Source organism: Temnothorax longispinosus, chromosome 11 (genome assembly GCF_030848805.1).
Source record: "Temnothorax longispinosus isolate EJ_2023e chromosome 11, Tlon_JGU_v1, whole genome shotgun sequence".
Taxonomy (NCBI): Eukaryota; Metazoa; Arthropoda; class Insecta; order Hymenoptera; family Formicidae; genus Temnothorax; species Temnothorax longispinosus.
The window spans coordinates 7,971,994-7,995,811 of record NC_092368.1 but is presented as its reverse complement, the minus strand read 5'-3'; the positions used below and the strand labels follow the sequence as shown (position 1 = coordinate 7,995,811).

Here is a 23,818-nt window from a genome sequence, read left to right as displayed (position 1 = left end):
AAGTTTCCAATAATGTTTTCGTCAGGCCTTAACTGCAATCTCTCTTTCCCCAGCTGTTTGGGTTATCCGCAAGATAGCGAGGAATTAATCCCAAAAATGGCACGTGAACCAATCATTCTTAATGTTTATGACATGGTAAGTCGCTATTTTCAATGTATCACAAATAAAATGTGCATTATTATGAATCGCTTATCACTGTCGATCAATAACTTTTATAAAATCAGTTGCAATTAACTAGTCTTTCATCAGAAGTCAAACATTATTCATAGAAAATAGACAATTGTAAGATGACCATCTTCTTGTTGATGTAATTTATGTCAAATGTTATGTTGTAGTATTGGATAAATGAATATACCACCCCTATTGGTCTCGGAGTATTTCATTCTGGAGTGGAAATATATGGGACAGGTAGGTATTATATTCAAAAAATAAAAGTACGAAGAAACAAGAATTTAACAGAAATACATTTCTGCTTCAGAATATGCGTACGGTGGTCATGCTCAACCAAAAAGCGGCATTTTTGAGATCACTCCGAGAGTGGCTGAAGAATTAGGCGAGCAGTTTAGATATAGGTAAAATTTAACTATTTGTTTTTTTTTGTAAATGTAAAACGTACATTTTCTCGAAGGCCATAAAAATCAGTGCGATCCTCTTGTTTTACAGACAATCCGTTCATATTGGATATACAGATTTCACGGAAGAAGATGTTTCAAGAATTATTGCGGAATTAGGCAAAGATTTTAGAGGAGATCGGTATCATTTGATGAATAAAAATTGCAATCACTTCAGCAGTCAGTTCACGTTGGTGCGTTGCTTTCTGTAACGATATCGATAAGCAAATTACATGAAGATATAATGAGAATCAATGTATTTCAGATTCTATGTGGACAGGAAATACCTGGTTGGGTAAATCGTCTGGCGTATTTCAGTTCGTGCGTACCGTTTCTCCAACGTTGCTTGCCAAAGGAATGGCTAACGCCTGACGCTTTACAACACTCTCTAAGTCAAATTAGTCATCACGAAAGTACACCACCATCGGACACTTCGTTGTAACATTTGGCTAACACTGTTGAAATTCACGGTCTAAAATACCGTAGAAGTTATACATTTTAGATAATTAAACATTGTGAGAAGAAATGTTAATTAGGACTGACTATATTGCCAAGATTTGAAACAACCTGAGAAACTAAACCAAGACAAGGTACAAATTTGATATTGTACACTTGAATGCGACTGCTGACAATTAGTACCGAAAAGAAATTGCCTTTGCTGCAACACGTTGTTTCCTAAGACGGCGATCCACAAGATCGCATGTGTTCTTTGTTGAATAATACAGTCGAGATATGATAGTTACATAATGAATAGATAATTACGTATAAATTTAAACCGTAACGAGCAGAAAACTCATTTGCCAATAAAAAAGAAAGAAACTTGTTACATTAGAAAGACGTACATTAAAATACTTAAATTTTTCGTAAAGATTCTTATTTCTTATGCTTGTAAAACTATAAAGCAATATGTTTTAAAGTTAATACATGCACATCAAAGAACTAAATATATGTTGTATGTAAGGCATATTGAATGCAAAATGGTTTAAACATTTAATGATCTAATTGCTTTCCGTAATTAACATGACAAACACATACACGCACACACCCGTACTTACACAGATAAAAAGGTAAAACAAGCTGCCGTATTCTTAATACTACATATTATTTTTAATAGCTGAATCTCCGTACAAATTTGAGCTCTTACGCCGTCTTATTATCACTTGGTTCATTACTCTAGATCGATTATACACGCGTGATATTTTTATTCTACATATTATATAGATCAAACCATTAAAATACGAGTAAAGATTGAGAGGAGTAAGTTAAAAATAGAAGTACTGCTCTTTTTTTTTTATGGGTTAAGAATATAGAGGCTTAAATATAGTTAACTTATGAACAAATATCTTTAATGAAACTTAAAGCAATGAATGTATATTTTTTGCCAAATAAGCGAAATTCCTAATTTATACAAAGTATGTTGAAATAAACGAGTTAAATAATGACAACGTGAGAAAAAAGGAAAATGAGAAAAAAAGGAAAGATTTCTTCGAACAATTTGTGATTGACTTTAAAATACTTATAGATAGTTTTTTAATTATTAAACTTAAGTTTCGAAGGATCAAATAGATAATAAAACTGTACTCTTTCCATTTAATTACAAGTTGATTCTGTTTTAAAAGGTTTTTAATTTGAGGCTTAATTAACAGACATATATATTGATTGTAAAAGTATGATGGATTGTATGTTCCCTCCGTATATATTAAAAAAATGGCTATTCGAATTTTTTTCAACAAAATTTGATTAGATGCCACAAAAATTTAACTCATTCTAAATTTTCTAAAAGACAAGGCATCTACATGGGTCACCTAAGTATCAATGATCTGACGTATAATTTGGATAAGTTTAAGATTTCTGGTATAATTCTGTTAAACATTCTGGCGTTTAGAGTGAGAAATTGTGTGAACTTTTTTCTTGCATTACACGTTTAATTACAATTAAACCTCCGTTTATAATTCAATTCAATCCTTACAGCAGTGATTATAACGGATGAAGAAGCTTGAAAATAATATTTTGCATTTATTGAAATAAACAATTTTGCAATGCTGATACGAGTAACCTTTCAGATATCTTGTCTTGTGTAATAAAAATATACCTTCTCTTTACAAAAGTACCTACTTCTATATTTCGTTTGTAATTTAATCACACATGCACGCGCAGATACACGAACACACACGCACACATTCATAAGATTAATTATGATTGCTACAATAAAAAAGAACTTTCCTTTTTTTTTCTTGCAGTTTATAGTATCGATTGTCTAATGTAAACGTATATTTGTAACAACCAAGTAAAAATAAGTATTTGTAATAATGCATTTAATATATATAAAGCTGTCGGAATCAAATCGGGGCTACACCGATCCATTATTTGCATGAATGTTTTCTTTACTGCTTTGAATAATCTCAAAAAATTTGAGATCTTCCATTTTACATTATTATTGAAGTCGATTTCAATAATGTCAAAAGTAGCACTGATTTGTTATTTCACACAAGATTAGGTTAGATATATTCTGATTAAAAAATGGGGTACGCAAGGTATACCTTTAATATGTACAATATATATATCGCTTAATCATTTACGATTAATAGTAACTCAATATTGAGTATGTCTAATAGTGTTTTCATTTTAATCTTATCACAACATAGCCTAACATATAATAATTGATAATTTTATATTGACAAATTTTATGTGAATTTAAAGAAATACACACACGCACGGATGCATATAATTTAATTGCTGATTGTTTAGCAATTCTACGTTTACTAACATTTCAAATTATATAGAGAGATTAGGGTTTCTCTCCATTTAATTTACATTCATCGATTAGATTTATAGGCTTATTTTGGTCAGCATCAAACTTTTGTATTAGTTCTAACACACGATGGTATAAAAGAGTTTTCGCGTTGATTGCCCACGTGAAATCTAAGTGATTGAAAAGTTTGTATGGGACTTCCTCAGTTAAAAGAACATTTGGTAAGCGTTTGCCAAGTTCCAACACATTCTGAAAATCAAAAACATAATGAAAAGAACGTCATTAATAACGAGATGATTTAAATGTATAAAGAGTAGAAAATAGATCCGATTGATATAAATCAACTGTTTTTCCTTTTTGCATTACACTTTGCATTACATTCAAACAGATTCTTTCATATTGTTAACATATTACATAATCACCATTTCATTATGTTTGTGTATATATTTCTTTTGTTTTTATTTGTGATATAAAAGTGAATAAAAGTTAGACAGTGAAAAACTTAACGGAGAACTGTTACCTCTTTTGTAACAATCATATCATTTGCTGAGTAAAATAAAATTATTGGAGCAGTAATCTTTTTCAGATCATAACTTGGGGCTGTTTTTTGTTTGTATCGCTTATAGTTTTCAGCTATTCCATAATCATAGTTTCGAAAGTCCTCTGCAACAATCGATATTAATCGTAGGGGAGACCGGGGCGAAGTTGGCCCTTTTTTGTGCCGATTTTTAACAACAAAATAAATCATTTTAGTGAAATATAGTATACCATTGTAAAGAGTAAACCCTTGACTACAAAATTTATATAGGCATTTTTGGTCTACGTCGCTTTGTTCAACCGGTATAGAGTAAAAACGACAAAGGTGCAAAAATCGAAAAGTCAAAATTCCCGGGGTGGAGTCGTGTCTTCATTCTCGGACTGGATTTTAAATAAAGATACGGCATAATTTTGATAATAAAAAATAATAGAATACACTTTATTCATTGTTTTTTAGTAGAAAAATGGAAAGCGGAAAATAATTTCAAGAAAATCAATTTTCTTTTTCATATTACAAACTTTTGATGCGGAAGAAATTTTACTTTCGACCTGCGAAAACACGTTTCCTTCGATAAGAATTACAACATGGCACGTAACCGATAACCTCACTAAATTCCATTGGTCACGTGGGCACCATAAGCCGCACTTACAGTATTAATGGCGAGTTCACACAATTAACATACAGATTTCGAGATAATTGCAAAAACAACTCCACCCCGGGGCTGACTTCGCCCCGGTCTCCTCTATATCTATATAAATACGTGTCCAAAACTTAAAAGTATATATTTGGAAAAAAATAATTAAATGTGCATACAGTTATAAATTAATCTGTAGAAAATGATAAATTAATTTAGATCTTTCAATTATATCTTATCTTAAACGACAAGAAAATGTTTTATTGTAACATTACATCAACCGGAATATTGTTTTATAAAAGTAGAATACTCACTCATACGTATATTTTGGTAAAAATGCTCTAATGTTTGTACAGAAGTCCCGGCTGGAAGATAGGAGAATATATCTGGCAGGATTGTCTATAACAGAAATAATTTATATAGATGACGTTATAAAGCGATTAATTAATAGAGGAGGGTAGGCAGTGGTTTAGATGAGCTGTCACAGAAAATTTATATAATTATAAAAAATTAGAAAAATCATATAATATAATAAAAAATATTTACGCACATTATAAACATTGTATTACGTTTGTGTTTTGTATGTTATGTACGTTAAAACTCACAGTGTTAAGTTGTGCTGGATCAGGACCGGCGACTAAGAATAATATAGTGACGCAAATAATTTGAGTCATCGTATTTTCTTTACATAACATTTTTCCTACCGTAACAGTCGCTAAAGATTGTGGAAGAAAATCATATATTCCACGCTTTTGTAGAACTTCCTGGAACATGTAAAACAAACAATTCAAGTATTACCTCATAATAGCTAAGAATATTTTTAGCACATTAAATAATAAAAATTATAATTCTTGTATTTTAAACACTATTGCTTGTAATAAGAAGTTACAGATTTTGGCAGCTACCTTCAGTGTTGGAAAAGTGTTAACAATTTCGTTAGTTATAGGTGTTACTTTTATCCAAAAAGAAGCTGGAGCCAGACCAATAGCCATTTTTATTTTCGTATTGTACTCCGGTTTTGATGACAGAAGAGTGAGTAGCGTAGTACCTCCCATTGAATGACCGATATAATATAAATCTTTTTGCTTTGTATAATTGAGAATGTAATCGAACATGGCCGGCAAATCTTTTATTCCAATTTCGTGAAAGCTGAAAAATAAGAATTATGATATAAAACATATATTTTTTCGCTCTCCCCTCTGTTTGACAAATGCACGCAATCAATTTACAGTGAGAAAAAGATTTAAAAAATGAAAGATTTACAATCTGGCTACTGAAGAGAATACGATGCAAATTTTAATGTTTACAAAACGTGTTATAACTATTATATCCTTTTTTCCTCATTTTCATACATATGCTTTATGTCTTCATTGCATACTCTTTAAGAAATGTTTAACTTTATATTCATATCACTTGGTTTGGTAACTATACTCTATTTAGTACAAGTAACGATTTGATTACATTATCATTTTGCTTCAAATAATATCTCGTTTTTAGGCAGAACGTATTATACTTTCGGTTTAAAATTGATTTATAAACTTGTGATCTGATGTTTTCTTAAAATAATTTTGAACGCTAATGTTTTACCTATACTGCCAGAATTTGGGATCGTTTATCGTCATATTCACATGTGATCTGCAGTAACTATTTCCTCTCACATTTCCAATCCATACATCATATCCTTGATCTGCCAGTAAAAATGCTGCGATATAAAAGATAATATTAGTGATGGTGCACTATATGTAGGATGTATATACCAGATTCAAAGAAATGTATATCGTTATCTTAATATATAAAACAAAGTCGGGTTAGTTAGAACACTTATAACTCAAGAACGGCTGGGCCGAATTTTTACCACAAGTATATGAAATAGGGGTAGAATTTTCCGGAATAGCAGAATAACTAATAAAATATCGGAAAAATTCACGTAAAAAAAAAAATTAATCTAGAAAGATATCCAAATACATAGAGGGAGGGAGAGAGGGAGAGAGGGAGGGGGAGAGAGAGAGAAAGAGAGGGGGAGAGAAAGAGAGAGAGGAGGAGAGAGAGAGGGGGGAGGGAGAGAGAGGGAGAAAGGGGGAAAAAGGGAAAGGGGGGAGAGAGAAAGGAGGGGGAGAGAGGGACTATTTGCGTGTCTTATCACTACATTCATTACTGTTAGGCGGTACAAAGTTCGCCGGGGCAGCTAGTTTTTTTCTAAAATTTAAAATTAATTTTTCAAAAACATTATTATATTTCACAACTTTTAAAACTTTAATATTTGATTAATATTCTATTTTATTTCTTTGTAATCCTCTTTAAAATCTAAAGGTGCCATTTCACGTTGACACTCGACGCTCATTTTCAGCAAGCAAAAATCTTCAAAAATAATATTGTATATTTTATTTGTATATATGTTACGGGCAAAGTCCGCATATAGTGTGCAGTGTCGGCATTGCCCGGGCAACGTCAGCATTGCACAACGCGACTGGGCAAAGTAGTTTATTAGCGGCGACATTGCCCGGTTTGATGTGGGCAAAGCTAACACTGCCCATCCAGCGAAGGCAATGTCAACGACTATTATCACATTGCGGACTTTGCTCGGTTTCAAGTTCCAAGTGGGCAATGTCGAAAATTAAGAGTTAGCCTTGGCAGGGGAGGGGCTCCGTTTCCACGCGAGACGAGTTGCCACATAGGTTTACAACTTTCCACGCATAGAAAGTCCACGCATGTACTTTGCAAGGCACACTATATGTCTAGTTTAACCCTTTCAGTCCCATAATTAAGGGAATAGCCAAATATCTACAAAACGCATTGAGTATATGGTGTTCGGAGTCGCTGATTACGATCTGAAATCAGATTTTTAAAATTCAAAATGGCGGATCCAATATGGCGGGCGAATTTGTAAAAATCAACCGGATTCTCTTGAAACTTATGTTACTCGGGGGTTTTCGGGGTCGCTGATTAGGAATCTGAAATCAGATTTTTAAAATTTAAAATGGCGGATCCAATATGGCGGACAAATTTGTAAAAATCAACCGGATTAATTTTTAAAAATTCGTCCGCCATATTGGATTCGCCATTTTAAATTTTGAAAATCTGATTTCAGATTCGTAATCAGCGACCCCGAAAACCCCCGAGTGACAAGTTTCAAGCGAATCAGGTTGATTTTTTAAAATTCGTCCGCCATATTGGATCCGCCATTTTGAATTTTGAAAATCTACTTTCAGATTCGTAATCAGCGACCTCGAAAATATAAGAAACCATGTTTTAAGGTATACATTAATTTTATCAAATTTCGTTACAATCAAATTCAACCGAAAAAGTGGTGCGTTTTTTTATGTAAATTTGTTAATAACAAAAAAAATTATAAAAAATATTGCTAAATATGCTACTTGATTATCAAGTTTGAACCTTAGCAACATAAAAAAGAAAAAAATGCAAGTTTTTGCAGTTATACTAAAAGTTACGATGAAGGAAAGAAGACTCAAAAGGTGGTCAATATTAAATATATCGCCGCCTGGGACTGAAAGGGTTAACGGTAGTGGAGCCCCCCGCAGAAGGGCGGAACCTACTGCCTCCACAAATACACTTTCCACAGTTGCACTAGTGCAACATTACTTTATGGGCGTACCAAATTGTCCTGTCGACAACTGAGGATCTTTTACTGGTATGGATCGTTAGTTCTATATATACTTTATTACTCTCGTAGTAAAATATAGATCCCACCGTTTTTTTTGTTTACGTGGAGGAGGGGAAAATGCCTCGCGCATTCCTGACCCCGGCCGTCAGGATATGTGGGGCTTGCACCCACCAAAAACCCCTCCTCCTAACATTTAGCACATCGGACCACAGTCACGCCACACGGAAGACAGAGGTATAACATCATGTGACGAGACTTTCCTTGCGCCAAAGGCGCCAGGAAACACGTAATTAGTCAACAAAGGACACACGAGAGGTCAACAGGGGGGGGGGCACTTTATCTCCAGAAAGAAGCGAACCCCAGTCGAAATGGCCGGCACACCCGGAACCAATGATGCGAAAGGCTCATGCCTTCAAACATCTAGGGCCTACAGCGCCGGCATCCGACCGCCTCAGTGAGCCCCCATGATAATAATTGCGGGAGATCCCACCGTTCTAGGCCAAGTATAACGAAGCGTTTTTTTTCCGAAAACAACATTGCGTCTCCGACTTAGATAACCACGAGGCCGAAAATCGCCAGAGAAACGTGCTCGAAAAACAAAATTAGAATTATTATTTTTTTTTCGTAAATACGTGTTGATTCCTTTAGTTAGAGTGTAACGATGCACCCCTTATGACAAAGCATCATCCCCGGCTACCACCCTCCGGGAGCCGCCCGACCGATTCCCCCGTCGGGCGAGCACAGGGCGCGGTGCGCCCACATCTTTTTAAGTACTTGAAACGCACCGTGTGCGCGGGAAATCCGCCGCACCGGTGCCCTCCCGCACGACGCCGACGAGCGCCGAAGCGAGCCGATCCCCGCCGAAGCGAGCACGCGGGATCGCGCCGCTCCCACCACCGCACCGTCGCCTGACGATCGGCCTCCCTCCTGCCACGCTCACCGCGACGCGCGGTATAAAAAGCCGGCGCGCTCGACGAGGAAGACACTTCGTCTTCATCTCGGCTCTCCTGACGAAGCTACCTCCCGATACCATCCGAATCCTAGGGCAACACGTACAACGAGGTCCAGAGTTCTGGTTCTCGACTGAGGGTTCTCAGAGTGTTCCCGAACTCCCTGATTGCCCCGACGATCACGGTACCGCGGGGTCGAGCGTGCTCGGCCTCGCCGCGAGAGTTCTCACAACCGTGATCCCGGGATTCTGCCATCCTCTGGTACAACCTACCGCGCTCGCTTCCCGTGCATCGCATACAGCGTTCTGATAGCTGTAGCCGCGTCCCGCGTGTAATATACCGCGCTCCGTATGTCACGTCCCGCGTTCCGTATGTAATATACCGCGTTCCGTTATCAGCGTATATCTTTCTTGTATGTACTCAATATATGTATCAATCACTATGTAATATACCGCGTTCCATTAGCGTCTACTCGTAGCCGCGTTCCGTATGTAATCTACCGCGTTCCGCCTTATCGTAGCCCTGTATACCGCAACGAACTCCGTTCTGTAAAATACCGCGCTGCGTTATCCCTCCCTTGCGTACCGCACCTCGAGGCGAAGACTCGAGTCCCGAGATTTCGTATACCGCGTCGCGTACACCGGCACTACCGACCACGGTAATTTCCCGCGTTCAGTTCGTGTGTAATACCGAATCCCGAGTATTGTATATGATAGTTTATAGTATAGTTTTGAATATTCGAATAAAGTGCATATTCACATGGCAAATTGATTACTGTTTCTGGGCCTGTCATCGAACTCCCGATCCCGTAAACTCGTCCGCGTTCGATAAAGTCAGGCCGTTACAAGAGAGTAAATGAATATGAAAAATGATTGCGGGAGTTATTTTAACCCTCAAAGGACTACGTCGGGTCGTTTTCGTCCACCCGAAAAATACGATCCTGAATATCTTTTGAATCCGGAACAGTGACGACATCTATTGTGTACGTAAAAAAACTTTAGGGTAGGAGGGTCCTTCACGGGCAAGGACATCTTGGTCTGTCAATTTGTCTCCGGATGCCAGCGAGAACAAATCTCAAAAGGTCGAAAAGGACCCGACGGAGTCTTTTACGTAAGTATAAATGCACTTTTTTCCAAACTTTTTTTTTCTTGAAAATCACCTAATTTTCATAGTTTTGACGCATTTTCAAGCGTCAAGCGCGATAAAATGATTTCTTCCTACACGGTTGCACGAAAAACGAACAGATGACCTCTAAGATTTTTCTTTGCTATGCTCGATCAATCTGCGATAAATGCGTTTGTAATCTAACTGGGCTATCTTTTGATAAAAATTGATGAAAAACATGCTGTTGTTCTCTTACAGCCCGTATTTTCCTTGAAATAACGTGAAAACGCCACTTGAAAATTGCCAACTTTCAATCAGTGAAATAGGATATCTGGTTTGATCTTACGCTATTGTGACCGTTACCATCGGAAAGAGCAACTCTTTTCCTGTAAGAAACTGTATTTGAAAATTTTTTAAACTCATTTTTTATTTAAAAAAAAATCACTTTTGCTTCCTCATAGAGGAAGCTTTGTTTTCGTAAAAAAAAAAATTTTTTTTGTTTTTCTAAATGTGTTCAGAATGTTTCAATTTCTTTATGCTAATAACTAAAAAAAAAACTATTAAAGAAAAAAAATTTTTAGAAACCAACATTACAGCTTAAAAGAGGAAAGTTCAAAGAATATCCATGAATTTTGCGGAATTTTTTGAATGATATTTAATATTATTTATAAGTCGAAAGGCAAAAAGGACCCGACGCAGTACTTTTAAGGTGCCAAAAAGCACGTAGTCTTTTGAGGGTTAACCTTAATTTGGCTGTAGAATGGCAGGGTCAACGTTGCACTACTGTAACATACCATAATTTTCACTCTTTAGGCTCCAAATCTTTTTCTGCCGGTTTTTTCACCTTCAAATAGTAAAATAAGCCAAATATATGAGTTTCAGAATTTTATAACAGCGAAATCCAAATGCAGGCGTTACAAGCCCTTACAAAAAAAACACCCAAGATTTTGGTGTTTACACCCAACTTTGGGTGTTTACACTCCATTTTCGGTGTCAACGCCTAAATTTTCAGTGTTAACACCGACATTTGAATGTCGACACTCAACTTTTGATGTCGACACTCAAAGTTTCAGTATCGACACCCAAATTTTGGTGTCGACACCCAAAGTTTCGGTGTCGACACTCAATTTTTGGTGTTGACATCCAAATTTTGGTGTCGACACCGAAACTTTGGGTGTCGACACCTAACTTTTGGTGTCGACAATCGGGTTTCAGTGTTGACACCAAATTATAAAACAAAAGATAAAAATTATAAAATGCAAGGTTAAAACTTTAACTTATTATGAGGCTACATTATACATATATCTAACTTTGAATTATATATATATATATATACCCAAGTAGCAAATGATATTTTTTTAAATGTTTTTTTAAATATTTACTTTTCATTAATTATACATTGTACAATTCATTGTAAAAAAATTTTTTTTAACATTTATTGAATATTTATTTTACATTAATTATTTGTTTGAATTAATGATTTAGACGCTCGACAGCACACGGATGTGCCTTTGCATTGTCACATTCGCAGAACGTGCGCGGGACCTGTTCGAACGTGTTTTGTCCGGCAGGAAAAATTTTTGAAAGTATTGCGACTGTTACTGTGCAGTAGTTTCCACTCAGATTTTTGGTATTTCCATTCAGACTTCGCTACGCTAACAGTGTTCCAGACTTTGTATAACAAACAGTGGAAAATACTGGCCGTATTGTCCTCTGAAAAGAGGCAGGAGCCAACGAAATAGAAAAAGAAGAAGAAGAAGAAGGATGTGCCTTTGCTTTGGCAGCTTTGGTGTGCGTTGGCAGCATGTGGAGGGGATGCGCTGCTAGCGCATGCGTAGGGGCCATATTTTGTTCGTCGTCAGTGCCGTTAACGGCGTCGGCCTGGTCGGCCATGTTGGCGCAGCTTCTATATGATACGAGAAACCTGCGCAACGACGCTTAATCGAACCGACAGTTATCGGTAGGTAGGAAGGGAATACAGGCCCAGCGCATCTCCCGATCTCCTCCACATGCTGCCAACACACACCACAAAGCGAAGGCATATCCGGTGTCGCACATATGTATATGTATCTGGTATATTTATAGTCAAAGTCGGTAAATGGACGCGCGGCGTCAGAGTCGCATGATCGCCATTTTTACTCAGTGACGAGTATGTATGGTTTATCTATATCTATGTATAATTCGAAGTTATATGTATAATGTGGCCTCATAATAAGTCAAAGTTTTAACCTTGCATTTTATAATTTATATATATATATATATATATATATATCGTTTTTTATGAAATATATACTCTTACGAAAAAAACACCCTAAATAACACCTAAAAAAACACCCAAAAAAACACCAAAAAATAATAGCGTAATTTCGGATACCCAAATGGCGTTTACACCATTTGAGCGTTAACGCCAAGAAAAACACCCAAAAAAACACCAAAAAAACACCAAAAAATAATAGCGTAATTTCGGATCCCCAAATGGCGTTTACACCGAAATTACGCTATTATTTTTTGGTGTTTTTTAAGTGTTTTTTTGGATGTTATTTAGGGTGTTTTTTTCGTAAGGGAGGTTAAAATAATATTAAATATTACTGTCTCAACATTTTTTCTTATATAAAAAAATATTCGAACAAATTATTAAAAAAAGGACATATTTACAAAAACGTCAAAGCATATTAGTAATTCTCAAGTTATAAGATTTGAAGGTGAAATTTTTTCCACAAAAACGCTATATGGTGAAATTTTACACGATGCTTCAAATTAATTCGTACCTTACATTAACAACCACATGTTATCGCAAATACGTACCAAGGTCTTTACTAGGACCGCGCAATACCCAGCTATCAGATGAAGCCAAAAGAGCGTGTTGCATGAATACAATTTCCTTTTTTTTCTTGCCATCCAACAATGGACTTCCAGGTATCCTGTGTACTTTCAAATTGTAACCATCCTCCGTTGTCACGTTATGCTCCTCAGCGGGATAATTATATCGTTCTATCAGGCCAATCTAAAAGAATAGCATTATATGTAACATCGAATATTATCGTTTCATCTCTATTTCGATTTCGATTTGCTCTAAATCTAAAAAAATATTTATATAATATTCAGAGACTTGAAATTGTATAATTTAATCTATTATATTTATCATAGAACTACAAAGATAAATTGAATTTATTACAAAATACATGTAGGACTTAAATTAAAATCAATTTTTACTCACAAAGTCCAATATTTTTCCACTGTTTATTTCTTCGGCTCGATCCATTCTTCTTACTCTCACTAAACCAGGGTCCTTAGGAAAGAGAAACTTTAGGAATTCGTTTTGAAGAAAGGACGATATGCCCTGCAATCGTCCTTTTGAGAACGTCATAATAATTAAAAATGCAAGCAACGTGGATTTCATATCTGATATCAACTTATTGCATAGTAGATTGTAGAAAAACTCTTAACTGTCGGCACAATGTCACTTCAAATACTTTTCGTGATGCAACTTGTTCCTGCAATGCGGTCTGCAATGAGAAGCAAACGCCATGAGTGCTGAGTCGACAATAATTTAAAGACGTTATATTTTCTCAGGTTTCCATTTTTTATCGTAGAAATGATAAAGGTAATTAATATTGTAAATTCCTACAAACAGGTTTTGAAGGATAATGGATTGGAGATAATAATTGGCCTAGTTTACACTGATCTTTTGATACGCAATAGTTCATTTGATCTGATCAGCGATCAGCCAATGATCAAACTAATGTACTAGTATTTACTATTTAATACGCGTATCAAGTGATTGGTGTAAATTAGATCATTGAAATGTGTACATATACACAAGCACATTTAAATTTTTATCTAATTATAGGAACTATAATATTAATCACACATTTTATATAAATATAATTTGAAGTGGAGTCAGGTATGAAATAAATAAAATGTGAGACTCAAAGATTTAATATATAATGTGTAATATAATACACATATATGCTAATTACTTATGGAAACTAGAATATTAGAGAGAAGAGTAGATGAGTTAAGTAAACTTCCAAAAACCATTGTTGTCGTATTAAGAGGAATTTTTCATATCCGAGATATTTTATACCAATATATTCTTACATATATTAGATATCTTTAAAATATAAAATTCCCCATAAACATTCGTTTTTCGATAAGCTTACCTTAAGGGGAGGTTACCGTTCAGAGGCCCAAAAAATGCCTCAATTTCAGGAATTTTTTTTGATATAAAATAAGTACATTTAGAAAAAAATTTTCGCGGCTTTTATTTGTACACAAATGAAGATTAATTTAGAATTTTTTCGGAAGAAAATAATTAAAAATGGCGACTCCAGCTCTCAGTCCACACGGCGTGGTTCTATGTGCGCGGGGCATTCCACAGCCTTGCCAGCTGATCGGAAACAAAAAAACCAAAAAAATTATTAAAATAGATTAAATTTGGGGGGCCTTATCGTTTTCCGATTTTTAAAAAACCCCCTTATAACAAAATGGTGGCCGTTTGAAAAAAAAACCTCTTTTTTCCCTGTTTTCTTTTGCTTCAACGTTCGAAAAAAATTATTTGCAATCAATTTTTTGAAAAAAAAACGCTTCCTGAAGGCCCCCTAAATTAAATTTCTTTTCTTTTGCACCGTTATTTATTAAAATCGGTTCATCCGTTGAAGCTGTAGAGCGCCCCGCGCGCCGAAAAATGCTGTTTCGAGAAAAACGCGTTTAAAGTTTTACGTAGTAAAAAATTAAGCAAAAAAAAATTTGATTTTTTTAACGGTAACCTCCCCTTAACACTTTTTGTATTTTATCTCTAAATATGTTTTTTAAGATAACGTGTGTCCGTATAAAAAATAAGTAACGTATATTGCCCTTTCAATAAAATCTTTACAGATTTAAGCCCCTTGCACAATAAACAATAGCGATAGCGATAGCGACAGCGACAAAGTTGCCGACAGCTATCGCCTATTATGCAAAATAGTCTAAGAGCTGGCTACATAAAAATGCAAGGTATAAGGTACATGAAATATTTATAGCTAGAGAGGTTCTATTATCACTCCCGAACTGAGTGACCAGTCTGCCTGCGCGCTTAGGAAGATTAAGGCGGGGGTGGACGGTCAAAAATGACAAATTTTACAAGGAAAAAAATAATAAAGCTCAGGGATAAAAATTATAGGAATGTTAAGTATTTGTTGCTACAAAACGCGGAAAATTATTGGCAGACAATTTCGTGGAAGAGAGAAAGGGCCGGCAGACTGCAACAAAGCGGCGTTAACTTTTGTGAAAAAAAAATGATAAGGTACATGATTAAAAATTATTGGTAATAATTACTAAACTGTTAACGAAGCTATGTGCTAAATGGCAGACGAAAAAACTGAAGACAACATCGAGGCAGATTGTAATGAAGAGCGCGGTTTCGATTGCGCTTAACGAGTTAGTTCCGTACGATGCGTTACTACGATATGTCATTTTGTTTATATATATATCATGTCGACAATAAGATAACAATTTCTATATTATATATATAATAAGTGCTAAAAGATATGTTTAACATTAGAATAATTTTTCCATTAACAAAAAAATACTATTAAAAATTGTAGACTTATTCTATTTCGCAGTTTGCATCGGATTCATCGTACTGCATATCTTCTTCGCTTTCGCAATCGATATCATCCTCAGATTCGATTTCGTTGATATATGCTAAAAAACGACATTAGATGAGGCAATTGATTCGTTATTAGCTACATAAAATAAACAATAAATTAGTTTTATTATTTATCAACAATGTATTGAAAAAGTCATATAAGAATTTATGTGCTTACTAGGATCAGGCTCCGATATTGTATTTCCAGACTGCTGTAATTTAACCAATTCACTATAATTGTCAACATACTTTTTTTTAATAGCCGTGAAATTACTATAACAATTTTCATGGTACCCATTGATTTTATCTGCAGTTGTGGGTAAAATAAGTTTATTATACTTTAGCTTGTAGGTCACACGCATTTTTAAAATCTTCCTGCATTTTTCCAAAATTTTATCGTTAAAAAGTGTGATTTTAGTTTCACTGCTGTTGTTACAAAATACACACTTTTGCTCCGAACTCATTTTGCGAATAGTTCACTGACATTTGCAAAATATAAATAATAAATAAAGATTATATAAATAATAAATAATAAATAAATAATAAATGAACAATAAATAAAGATTCTAAAAGCCACTGAAGAAAAATAAAATTCGGCACAATATACGTTGGACGTCTGTTCACTGTCGAGTTTTCGAGTATACTGAACTCTCTTATATTTATTATCTTTATTATCATAAATGACCTTCTCCAGCCTCTACTATACAGCTGTTTCTCGGCCGCTTGGTCCCTCTGAACCGTTTCAAACAGTTTTTATACCTGCGTTGAATTTTCGAATATAATTTTCGAATCTTTCAATCTATTAAAACCTCAATATATTATTTTAAAACTTGTAGAAAAATGTTTATATATCTATAGTTTTCAACTGCAGATAAAAAATGTTATGAGATTAATTAGTAACAATTTATAGCGAATTCGGGCACTTGCACTAGTGCACACTGAGTGTGCACTAAGGCTTATTCTTAATCAATTGTTATATTTACAGATCATCTTAAATACTTTTTAGCCTATAAAATGATTTGTACAGGATCCACATAGATATTACAGATTGTTTTATTGGCTAAAAAGTTTTTAAATGTGTATTTAAGCGACTTTAAATATAAGAATAGATTATAAACAAGCTTTAGTGCGCACCTCAGTGTGCACCAGTGCAAGCGCCCGAATTCGCTATTAGATTCAATATAATAAATAAATATTAATTATTTTATTTTTAACAATAAAAGAATGAATACAAACTAAATCCATTAATGGAAAAAAGAAACACGTAATATATTCATATAAATAACAAAATAACATATCATAGTAGCGCATCGTACGAAACTATCTCATTAAGCGCGATCGAAACTGCGCTCTTCATTACAATCTGCCTCGATGTTGTCTTCAGTTTTTTCGTCTGCCATTTAGCACATAGCTTCGTTAACAGTTTAGTAATTATTACCAATAATTTTTAATCATGTACCTTATCATTTTTTTTTCACAAAAGTTAACGCCGCTTTGTTGCAGTCTGCCGGCCCTTTCTCTTCCACGAAATCGTCTGCCAATAATTTTCCGCGTTTCGTAGTAACAAATACTTAACATTCCTATAATTTTTATCCCTGAGCTTTATCATTTTTTTCTTTGTAAAATTTGTCATTTTTGACCGTCCACCCCCGCCTTAATCTTCCTAAGCGCGCAGGCAGACTGGTCACTCAGTGTTCGGGAGTGCTAATGGAACCTCTCTAGCTATAAATATTTCATGTACCTTATACCTTGCATTTTTATGTAGCCAGCTCTCCGTCTAAAAGGCTTTAGACAAGTTTTATACGAATAATAACATATTCATGAATAATCTTCACAAATATTTCAGATCTTTTAAAATTATGTTAAGTAAATTAAATCCTTTAAAAAGAAAAGTTAATTCTCCGTCCTCTCGCTTAGTATATAAGGTAAATATGCATATTAGGTCAAACCTCACCGATGACCTTGACCTTGACATATGTTGTCAAGGTCACCCTCCTGAGTGACCTTCAGAAGGTTTTAGCCGGCGGTCATTGTTTATTAAAAAGTTATAAACAAAAAAAGTTTGAAAAATATAGCAGATATTTGAGTATTGGAAGGCATAAATGACTAATATTACGTTTTTTTTTTAAAGCAGAGAATACTTTATTTCGCGAGAAAGTCGCTGCTTTACCAAAACACAACATTTAAAGTAGTGAATTGTTGATAAATTGAAGTCTTTTTGTTAAAGCAGAGAATACTTACATGGGTTAGATGACGCGCTTTAAACAGTTGAATACTTTTAAAGCGCGTCATCTAACCCATGTGGCATCTCGCATATTAACTTTCCACGCATGAAAAGTTCACGCATACACTTTCCACGCAAACCGAGGTTTACGCACACCCCCCCCTGCTTTCGGGGGAGGTGCGGTAGCCCCGAAATAGTTCACGCATACACTTTTCACGCGAACCGAGGTTCACGCACACCCCCCTCTGCTTTCGGGCCGGCCCGAAAGCAGAGGGGGGTGTGCGTGAACCTCGGTTCGCGTGAAAAGTGTATGCGTGAACTATTTTGGGGCTACCGCACCTCCCCCGAAAGCAGGGGGGGGGGTGTGCGTGAACCTCGGTTCGCGTGGAAAGTGTATGCGTGAACTATTTCGGGACTACCGCACCTCCCCCGAAAGCAGGGGGAGGGTGGTGTGCGTGAACCTCGGTTCGCGTGAAAAGTGTATGCGTGAACTATTTCGGGACTACCGCACCTCCCCCGAAAGCAAGGGGAGGTGTGCGCAAACCTCGGTTTGCGTGAAAAGTGTATGCGTGAACTATTTCGACATATATATTAGTCATTTATGCCTTCCAATACTCAAAATAACTGCTATATTTTCGAAACATTTTTTGTTTATAACTTTTTAATAAACAATGACCGCCGGCTAAAACCTTCTGAAGGTCACTCAAGAGGGTGACCTTGACAACATATGTCAAGGTCAAGGTCATCGGTGAGGTTTGACCTAATATGCATATTTACCGTATATAATTCTTTAATACAAAGTTGATATAAATTCTATGTTTGTAACAATGTCTAATAATGTCTATATATTCGCTCTTTCTATGTGTAATACTCTTATCAAAATATACATCACATACTTGTTAAGTAAATTGAAGAAGATTGAAGGAAATATCTTTTATATCACATGTGCGTGGAAAGTGGCCCATTCCGCGCGTGACACGCGCGCAATGGGCCACTTTCCACGCACTTGTAATATAAAATAGGGTGTGTAACACGTGTGTTAAGTTGAAAATTGGACGTGCGGGTGATCGCCTCCGGCTCGTGCGTCCACTCCGCACGTCCAATTTCCAACTTACAGCACTTGTTACACAAATAACTATATTATATCACACGTGTGCGTGGAATGTTTCACAGAAACAGTGCGGTAATATCTCATTACCGCACTGTTTCGAGTGGAAAATCTCTCGTGTGTGGAATCGGCCATCCGTCGCACAAAAACACGCGCGCAATGGGCCACCCTCCACGCACGTGTGATATAAAATAATGTGTGTAACACGTGCGGGTTGAAAATTGGACACGCGTGCGGGTATCACACTCGGCTTCGGCTCGTGCGTCCACTCCGCACTCGTGTCCAATTTTCAACTTCCCGCACTTGTTACACAAATAACTATAGTCGTGTGTATGGCAAAAAATCCTTAAATATTACAACAGCGATGTACATGCATCGCAGCCTACGATATATTCCACGAAGATGCAGAGTATATGCCTATAGTATACGAGATAATATAAAACTACAAAGAATATCTCTCGTTAGTTGCGTTCCTTGAAACATATATACTCATCAGTAACGTGTTCAGTGACGAAACTTGAGATTTTTGCTCTACCATATAAATTTCTTTTAGTCTTTCCACTATTTTAAATAGTAAAACTAAGTCATACATACATGCATTCACGTAAATTTTGAAAACTTTTTAAAAGCTCTTTTCTATTCCCTATTTTCTTAATAAAATTGAACAAACATAAGGTTGCCAAAACTTTTTAATAAAATAATAAAGACAATAAAAAAAATATTACGTGTTGCAAAATTAGATTTTTTTTAAATCAAAAATTTGTATACAAATTTCTTGTTTTGCTCACAAGTTTATATTCTTTGAATATTAAGAACTGTAATTTCTAGCTCCGTTACTGTATTAACTAACAATTATGAAACCATATAATGACCTTGCAGTTGTCAATAGTTCTATAATGTGATCATTGACTTTTGTCCTCTGAAGAGGATATACTTCCGCAGTAGAATAATCAACATCTAGAATAATAATAGCGACGCAACTAAGCTTAACAATTGTAGAACTTATTATTGTTTGACTGAGAATGATTAATTATTTTGTTATGATAGACTATATATGTACTATACAGAATGAACCGACCGATATGTTTGAAATGGTATATGCGTGATGAGAAAGAGAGAGAGAGAGAGAGAGAGAGAGAGAGAGAGAGAGAGAGAGAGAGAGAGAGGAGGAGAGAGAGGGGGGAGGGGGAGAGAGGGAGAAAGAGGGAAAAAGGGAAAGAGGGGAGAGAGAGGGAAAGAGAGAGCATCTAAAGAAATAAAAAATTTAAAACTAAGTTAGTCTTAAGATAGTTTATAATACATTTTGTTACATTTAAAAAAAAAATCAAATTTTATTTTTCGTATTTAATTTCATATTCATTGTCTCATGATGAATATAAGAAATAATTGACGCAAATATAAATAAAAATATAAGAAATAACGAGCGTACGTTGTAACTGCTTCAATTTTTCATAGTTTTCAGCAAAATCAATTTATTTCTCGATTAACTGGCGCAATATATACAAAAATGCACAACGTTTCGGCTCAAGATTCGAGCCCTTTTCAAGTGCGAACTGAAACAGGAACAGCGAGAAAAAAAACAAACAATATAAATGAATCGAGATAAATATTAAATTAAAGACGTTAAATAGTGAGCAATACCTATATCATCTATTGACTCGTCACATAATTAATACAGATTCCTGAGTTCACGAATAATGTTCCCGCATGGCCATAAAGGTCAGCTGCGGACCAATCTTAATTTGTAGCAACAATGATATATGAGGAGAGAAAGCGACGATCAAGAAAAACTTACGAATTCCGTAATAAATTTTCGCGTCTGACTGATTCTTCGTTGCGACATGTTACATGTATGTGAGTGCTTGGGAGACTGAGCGGACAAAGAAAGAAACAAGGTATCCCGAGGTAGAAATATAAACACTTAAACAGACATGATGACACTGTCGTATATCGAGTTTAAGTTCTCGGTATTTTTTTTTAAATTAATCGTGTTCTTATATTTCTTTATAAAGAACATTTCAGCGATCTCTCTCATTTTCCAGTGAGGTTCTTTGTGTAATATTTTCGGATCTGACCACTTAAAATTATGGTCATTCTGTATCCAGTGTTTACTTACGACAGAGAAATTGCTGTCATGTTTTTTAATATCGCTGAAATGTTCCTTCACTCTTGTTTCAAGATGTCTCTTCGTCTGACCAATGTAGGACGCGTCGCAATTCTCACAATCAATTTTGTAAACCACGTTAGTTTTCTTGTTGGTCGCCATAATTTTAAGTGGTCCATAATTTTAAGTGGTCAGATCCGAAAATATTACACAAAGAACCTCACTGGAAAATGAGAGAGATCGCTGAAATGTTCTTTATAAAGAAATATAAGAACACGATTAATTTAAAAAAAGATACCGAGAACTTAAACTCGATATACGACAGTGTCATCATGTCTGTTTAAGTGTTTATATTTCTACCTCGGGTCACCTTGTTTCTTTCTTTGTCCGCTCAGTTTCCCAAGCACTCGCATACATGTAACATGTCGCAACGAAGAATCAGTCAGACGCGAAAATTTATTACGGAATTCGTAAGTTTTTCTTGATCGTCGCTTTCTCTCCTCATATATCATTGTTGCTACAAATTAAGATTGGTCCGCAGCTGACCTTTATGGCCATGCGGGAACATGCTCGTGAACTCAGGAATCTGTATTAATTATGTGACGAGTCAATAGATGATATAGGTATTGCTCACTATTTAACGTCGTTAATTTAATATTTATCTCGATTCATTTATATTGTTTGTTTTTTTCTCGCTGTTCCTGTTTCAGTTCGCACTTGAAAAGGGCTCGAATCTTGAGCCGAAACGTTGTGCATTTTTGTATATATTGCGCCAGTTAATCGAGAAATAAATTAATTTTGCTGATTTTATTCACTGGCGGACGAAATTATTACCGATATTTTCATAGTTTTATTTGCAAGTTGGTGTAATCCCTGTGTAATTTACTAAGCTTTAAAGAAAATATTGGTTTTTTCGCTTTCAGATAAGTCAGCTCGTTTCTACATGCACTGCACGCCGACAACCGTTTACACTACCGACATTGTGCCATAAAGTTATACGCCAACACGACAAAAATTAAAAAAATTGAAAAATTGACAAATATATATATATATATATTTTTCTTCTTTAAGAATACCTCTTTACATTACAAAAAAATCAATTTAATATTAGGGTAGACCGGGGCACGTTGTCACACATTTTTTTCAATATTTTTTGTATTTTTTACATTCAATATTTAAGAGTACTTTGATATGCCAAAATTTCGAGTGAACCCTCAGCTTCAATTGGACAGTATCGAATTTTATGTGATTGTTACTCTACAGTTGTTACATAACAATAAATAACGACAGGTCGCTTGTGACAACGTGCCCCGGTCACGGGGCACGTTGTCACATCAAATTTAATTGCATGCAAAATGTAATCCAAACTGTATACAACGTAAATATCAATATATTATAGTGCGCTGCAATGTAAAAAAGTAAAATCCTTCACAGAAACATTTATTTTATTTCAAAAAAGTACAAAAAGCACGAAGTTTTCGTCTTAATCTAAATAGGCAAGAATTCCACTCGAATGCGCAACTTATTGATAAACATTTTTTCTTTTATAATCATGTCGGTGATTAAACATAAAATATTTTTATTCGTTATCGTCATCCGAAGATTCGCAATAGATTCCCATCAAATTCGTGACAACGTGCCCCGAGGGCATTTTTTTACTTCAAACAGCCTCATGTCCGACACGTTTGAGATATTCGTAAGGTTAGGTACTGCACGCGGTAGGTAAAAGTACATACTTTGAGATAATATAAAGGTCTATTCTGAAAAAACATAAGCTTCATGTCCAGTACGTTGAATATTAGACAATAAAATTTTACTTACGGTCGCAAAAAACTTTCAAGTTGATTTTACGTCAACACGGCTGGCGCAATCTCAAGACTGTAAACACACCAAAGATGGGCATACACTAACACGTTTTGGGAATGACGGGTGCTGCCCTCCGGTTATTAGTTTTTTAAATAAAGCCAAAGTGACAACGTGCCCCGCGTGACAACGTGCCCCGGTCTACCCTACTTATAGTTTTCTAAGAAAAAATTCCCAAAAAATCATTTTTTGATCACTCACACTGGGTTCCCCCCTTAGAGATGTTATTTACTTAGGTTTCCATTTTTTATCGTAGAAATGATAAAGGTAATTAATATTAAAAATTCCTACACAACAAGTTTTGAAGGATAATGGAGATATCAATTGCAGATATTAATTGGCCTAGTTTACACCGATCTCTTGATACGTGTATCAAATAGTTTATTTGAGTTGATCAACCAATAATTAAACTAATTTACTAGTTATTTACTACTATTTAAAACGCGTATCAAATGATCGGTGTAAACTAGATCATTGAAATGTGTGCATTATGCACAAGCACATTTAAATTTGTATCCAATAGGATTAAGTAAATTAAATTCTTTGAAAAGAAAAGTTGTTTCTACCGTTCTCTCGCTTAGTGTATAATTCTTTAATAAAAAGTTGATACAAATTTATGTTTGTAATAATATCTATAATATATATTCGCTATTTACAAATAAAACTTAATATCAAAATA

The 23,818-nt window shown here is 35.2% G+C and overlaps 2 protein-coding genes and 2 long non-coding RNA genes across 7 annotated transcripts; 2 read left to right on the top strand and 2 right to left on the bottom strand.

Annotated features, from left to right (window-relative positions):
* Positions 1–3,869, top strand: LOC139821316 (deubiquitinase DESI2). The gene is made up of 5 exons (XM_071792279.1): positions 1–135; positions 336–408; positions 479–572; positions 664–805; positions 877–3,869. The coding sequence occupies exons 1-5, from the start codon at positions 13–15 to the stop codon at positions 1,051–1,053; spliced, it is 609 nt and encodes a 202-aa protein (XP_071648380.1). The 5' UTR covers positions 1–12; the 3' UTR covers positions 1,054–3,869.
* On the bottom strand, positions 443–1,039 carry LOC139821318 (uncharacterized). The gene is made up of 2 exons (XR_011734231.1): positions 899–1,039; positions 443–817 (listed from the first exon to the last, which is right to left on the bottom strand). It is a non-coding gene; the product is annotated as an uncharacterized lncRNA (long non-coding RNA).
* LOC139821312 (lipase 3-like) lies at positions 2,608–21,128 on the bottom strand. 4 transcript variants are annotated; one of them, XM_071792272.1, is made up of 11 exons: positions 20,968–21,123; positions 20,814–20,896; positions 20,602–20,725; positions 13,429–13,717; positions 13,017–13,215; positions 6,123–6,237; positions 5,441–5,684; positions 5,141–5,299; positions 4,850–4,934; positions 3,884–4,026; positions 2,608–3,612 (listed from the first exon to the last, which is right to left on the bottom strand). In XM_071792272.1, exons 4-11 carry the CDS (start codon positions 13,609–13,611, stop codon positions 3,400–3,402), a joined length of 1,341 nt encoding a protein of 446 aa, XP_071648373.1. In that variant the 5' UTR covers positions 13,612–13,717; positions 20,602–20,725; positions 20,814–20,896; positions 20,968–21,123; the 3' UTR covers positions 2,608–3,399. The 4 variants fall into 4 exon arrangements, with proteins under 4 accessions (XP_071648373.1, XP_071648375.1, XP_071648374.1 ...); XM_071792274.1 differs by lacking the exon at positions 20,602–20,725; XM_071792273.1 differs by lacking the exons at positions 20,602–20,725; positions 20,814–20,896 and having other exon boundaries at positions 20,968–21,128.
* Positions 21,129–21,428: 300 nt separating this feature from the next.
* Positions 21,429–23,818, top strand: LOC139821317 (uncharacterized). The gene is made up of 3 exons (XR_011734230.1): positions 21,429–21,746; positions 21,818–21,899; positions 22,200–23,818. It is a non-coding gene; the product is annotated as an uncharacterized lncRNA (long non-coding RNA).

Excerpts from the sequence above, each read along its gene's own strand:
- LOC139821316 (XM_071792279.1), top strand. The coding sequence starts at position 13 with ATGTTTTCGTCAGGCCTTAACTGCAATCTCTCTTTCCCCAGCTGTTTG. Across the intron at positions 409-478 it reads AGTGGAAATATATGGGACAG|AATATGCGTACGGTGGTCAT; the intron begins GTAGGTATTATA and ends TTTCTGCTTCAG. Across the intron at positions 806-876 it reads TCAGCAGTCAGTTCACGTTG|ATTCTATGTGGACAGGAAAT; the intron begins GTGCGTTGCTTT and ends AATGTATTTCAG.
- LOC139821312 (XM_071792273.1), bottom strand. The coding sequence starts at position 13,611 with ATGAAATCCACGTTGCTTGCATTTTTAATTATTATGACGTTCTCAAAA. Across the intron at positions 13,216-13,428 it reads GTGGAAAAATATTGGACTTT|ATTGGCCTGATAGAACGATA; the intron begins GTGAGTAAAAAT and ends CTATTCTTTTAG. Across the intron at positions 6,238-13,016 it reads CGGTCCTAGTAAAGACCTTG|CATTTTTACTGGCAGATCAA; the intron begins GTACGTATTTGC and ends TTTATATCGCAG.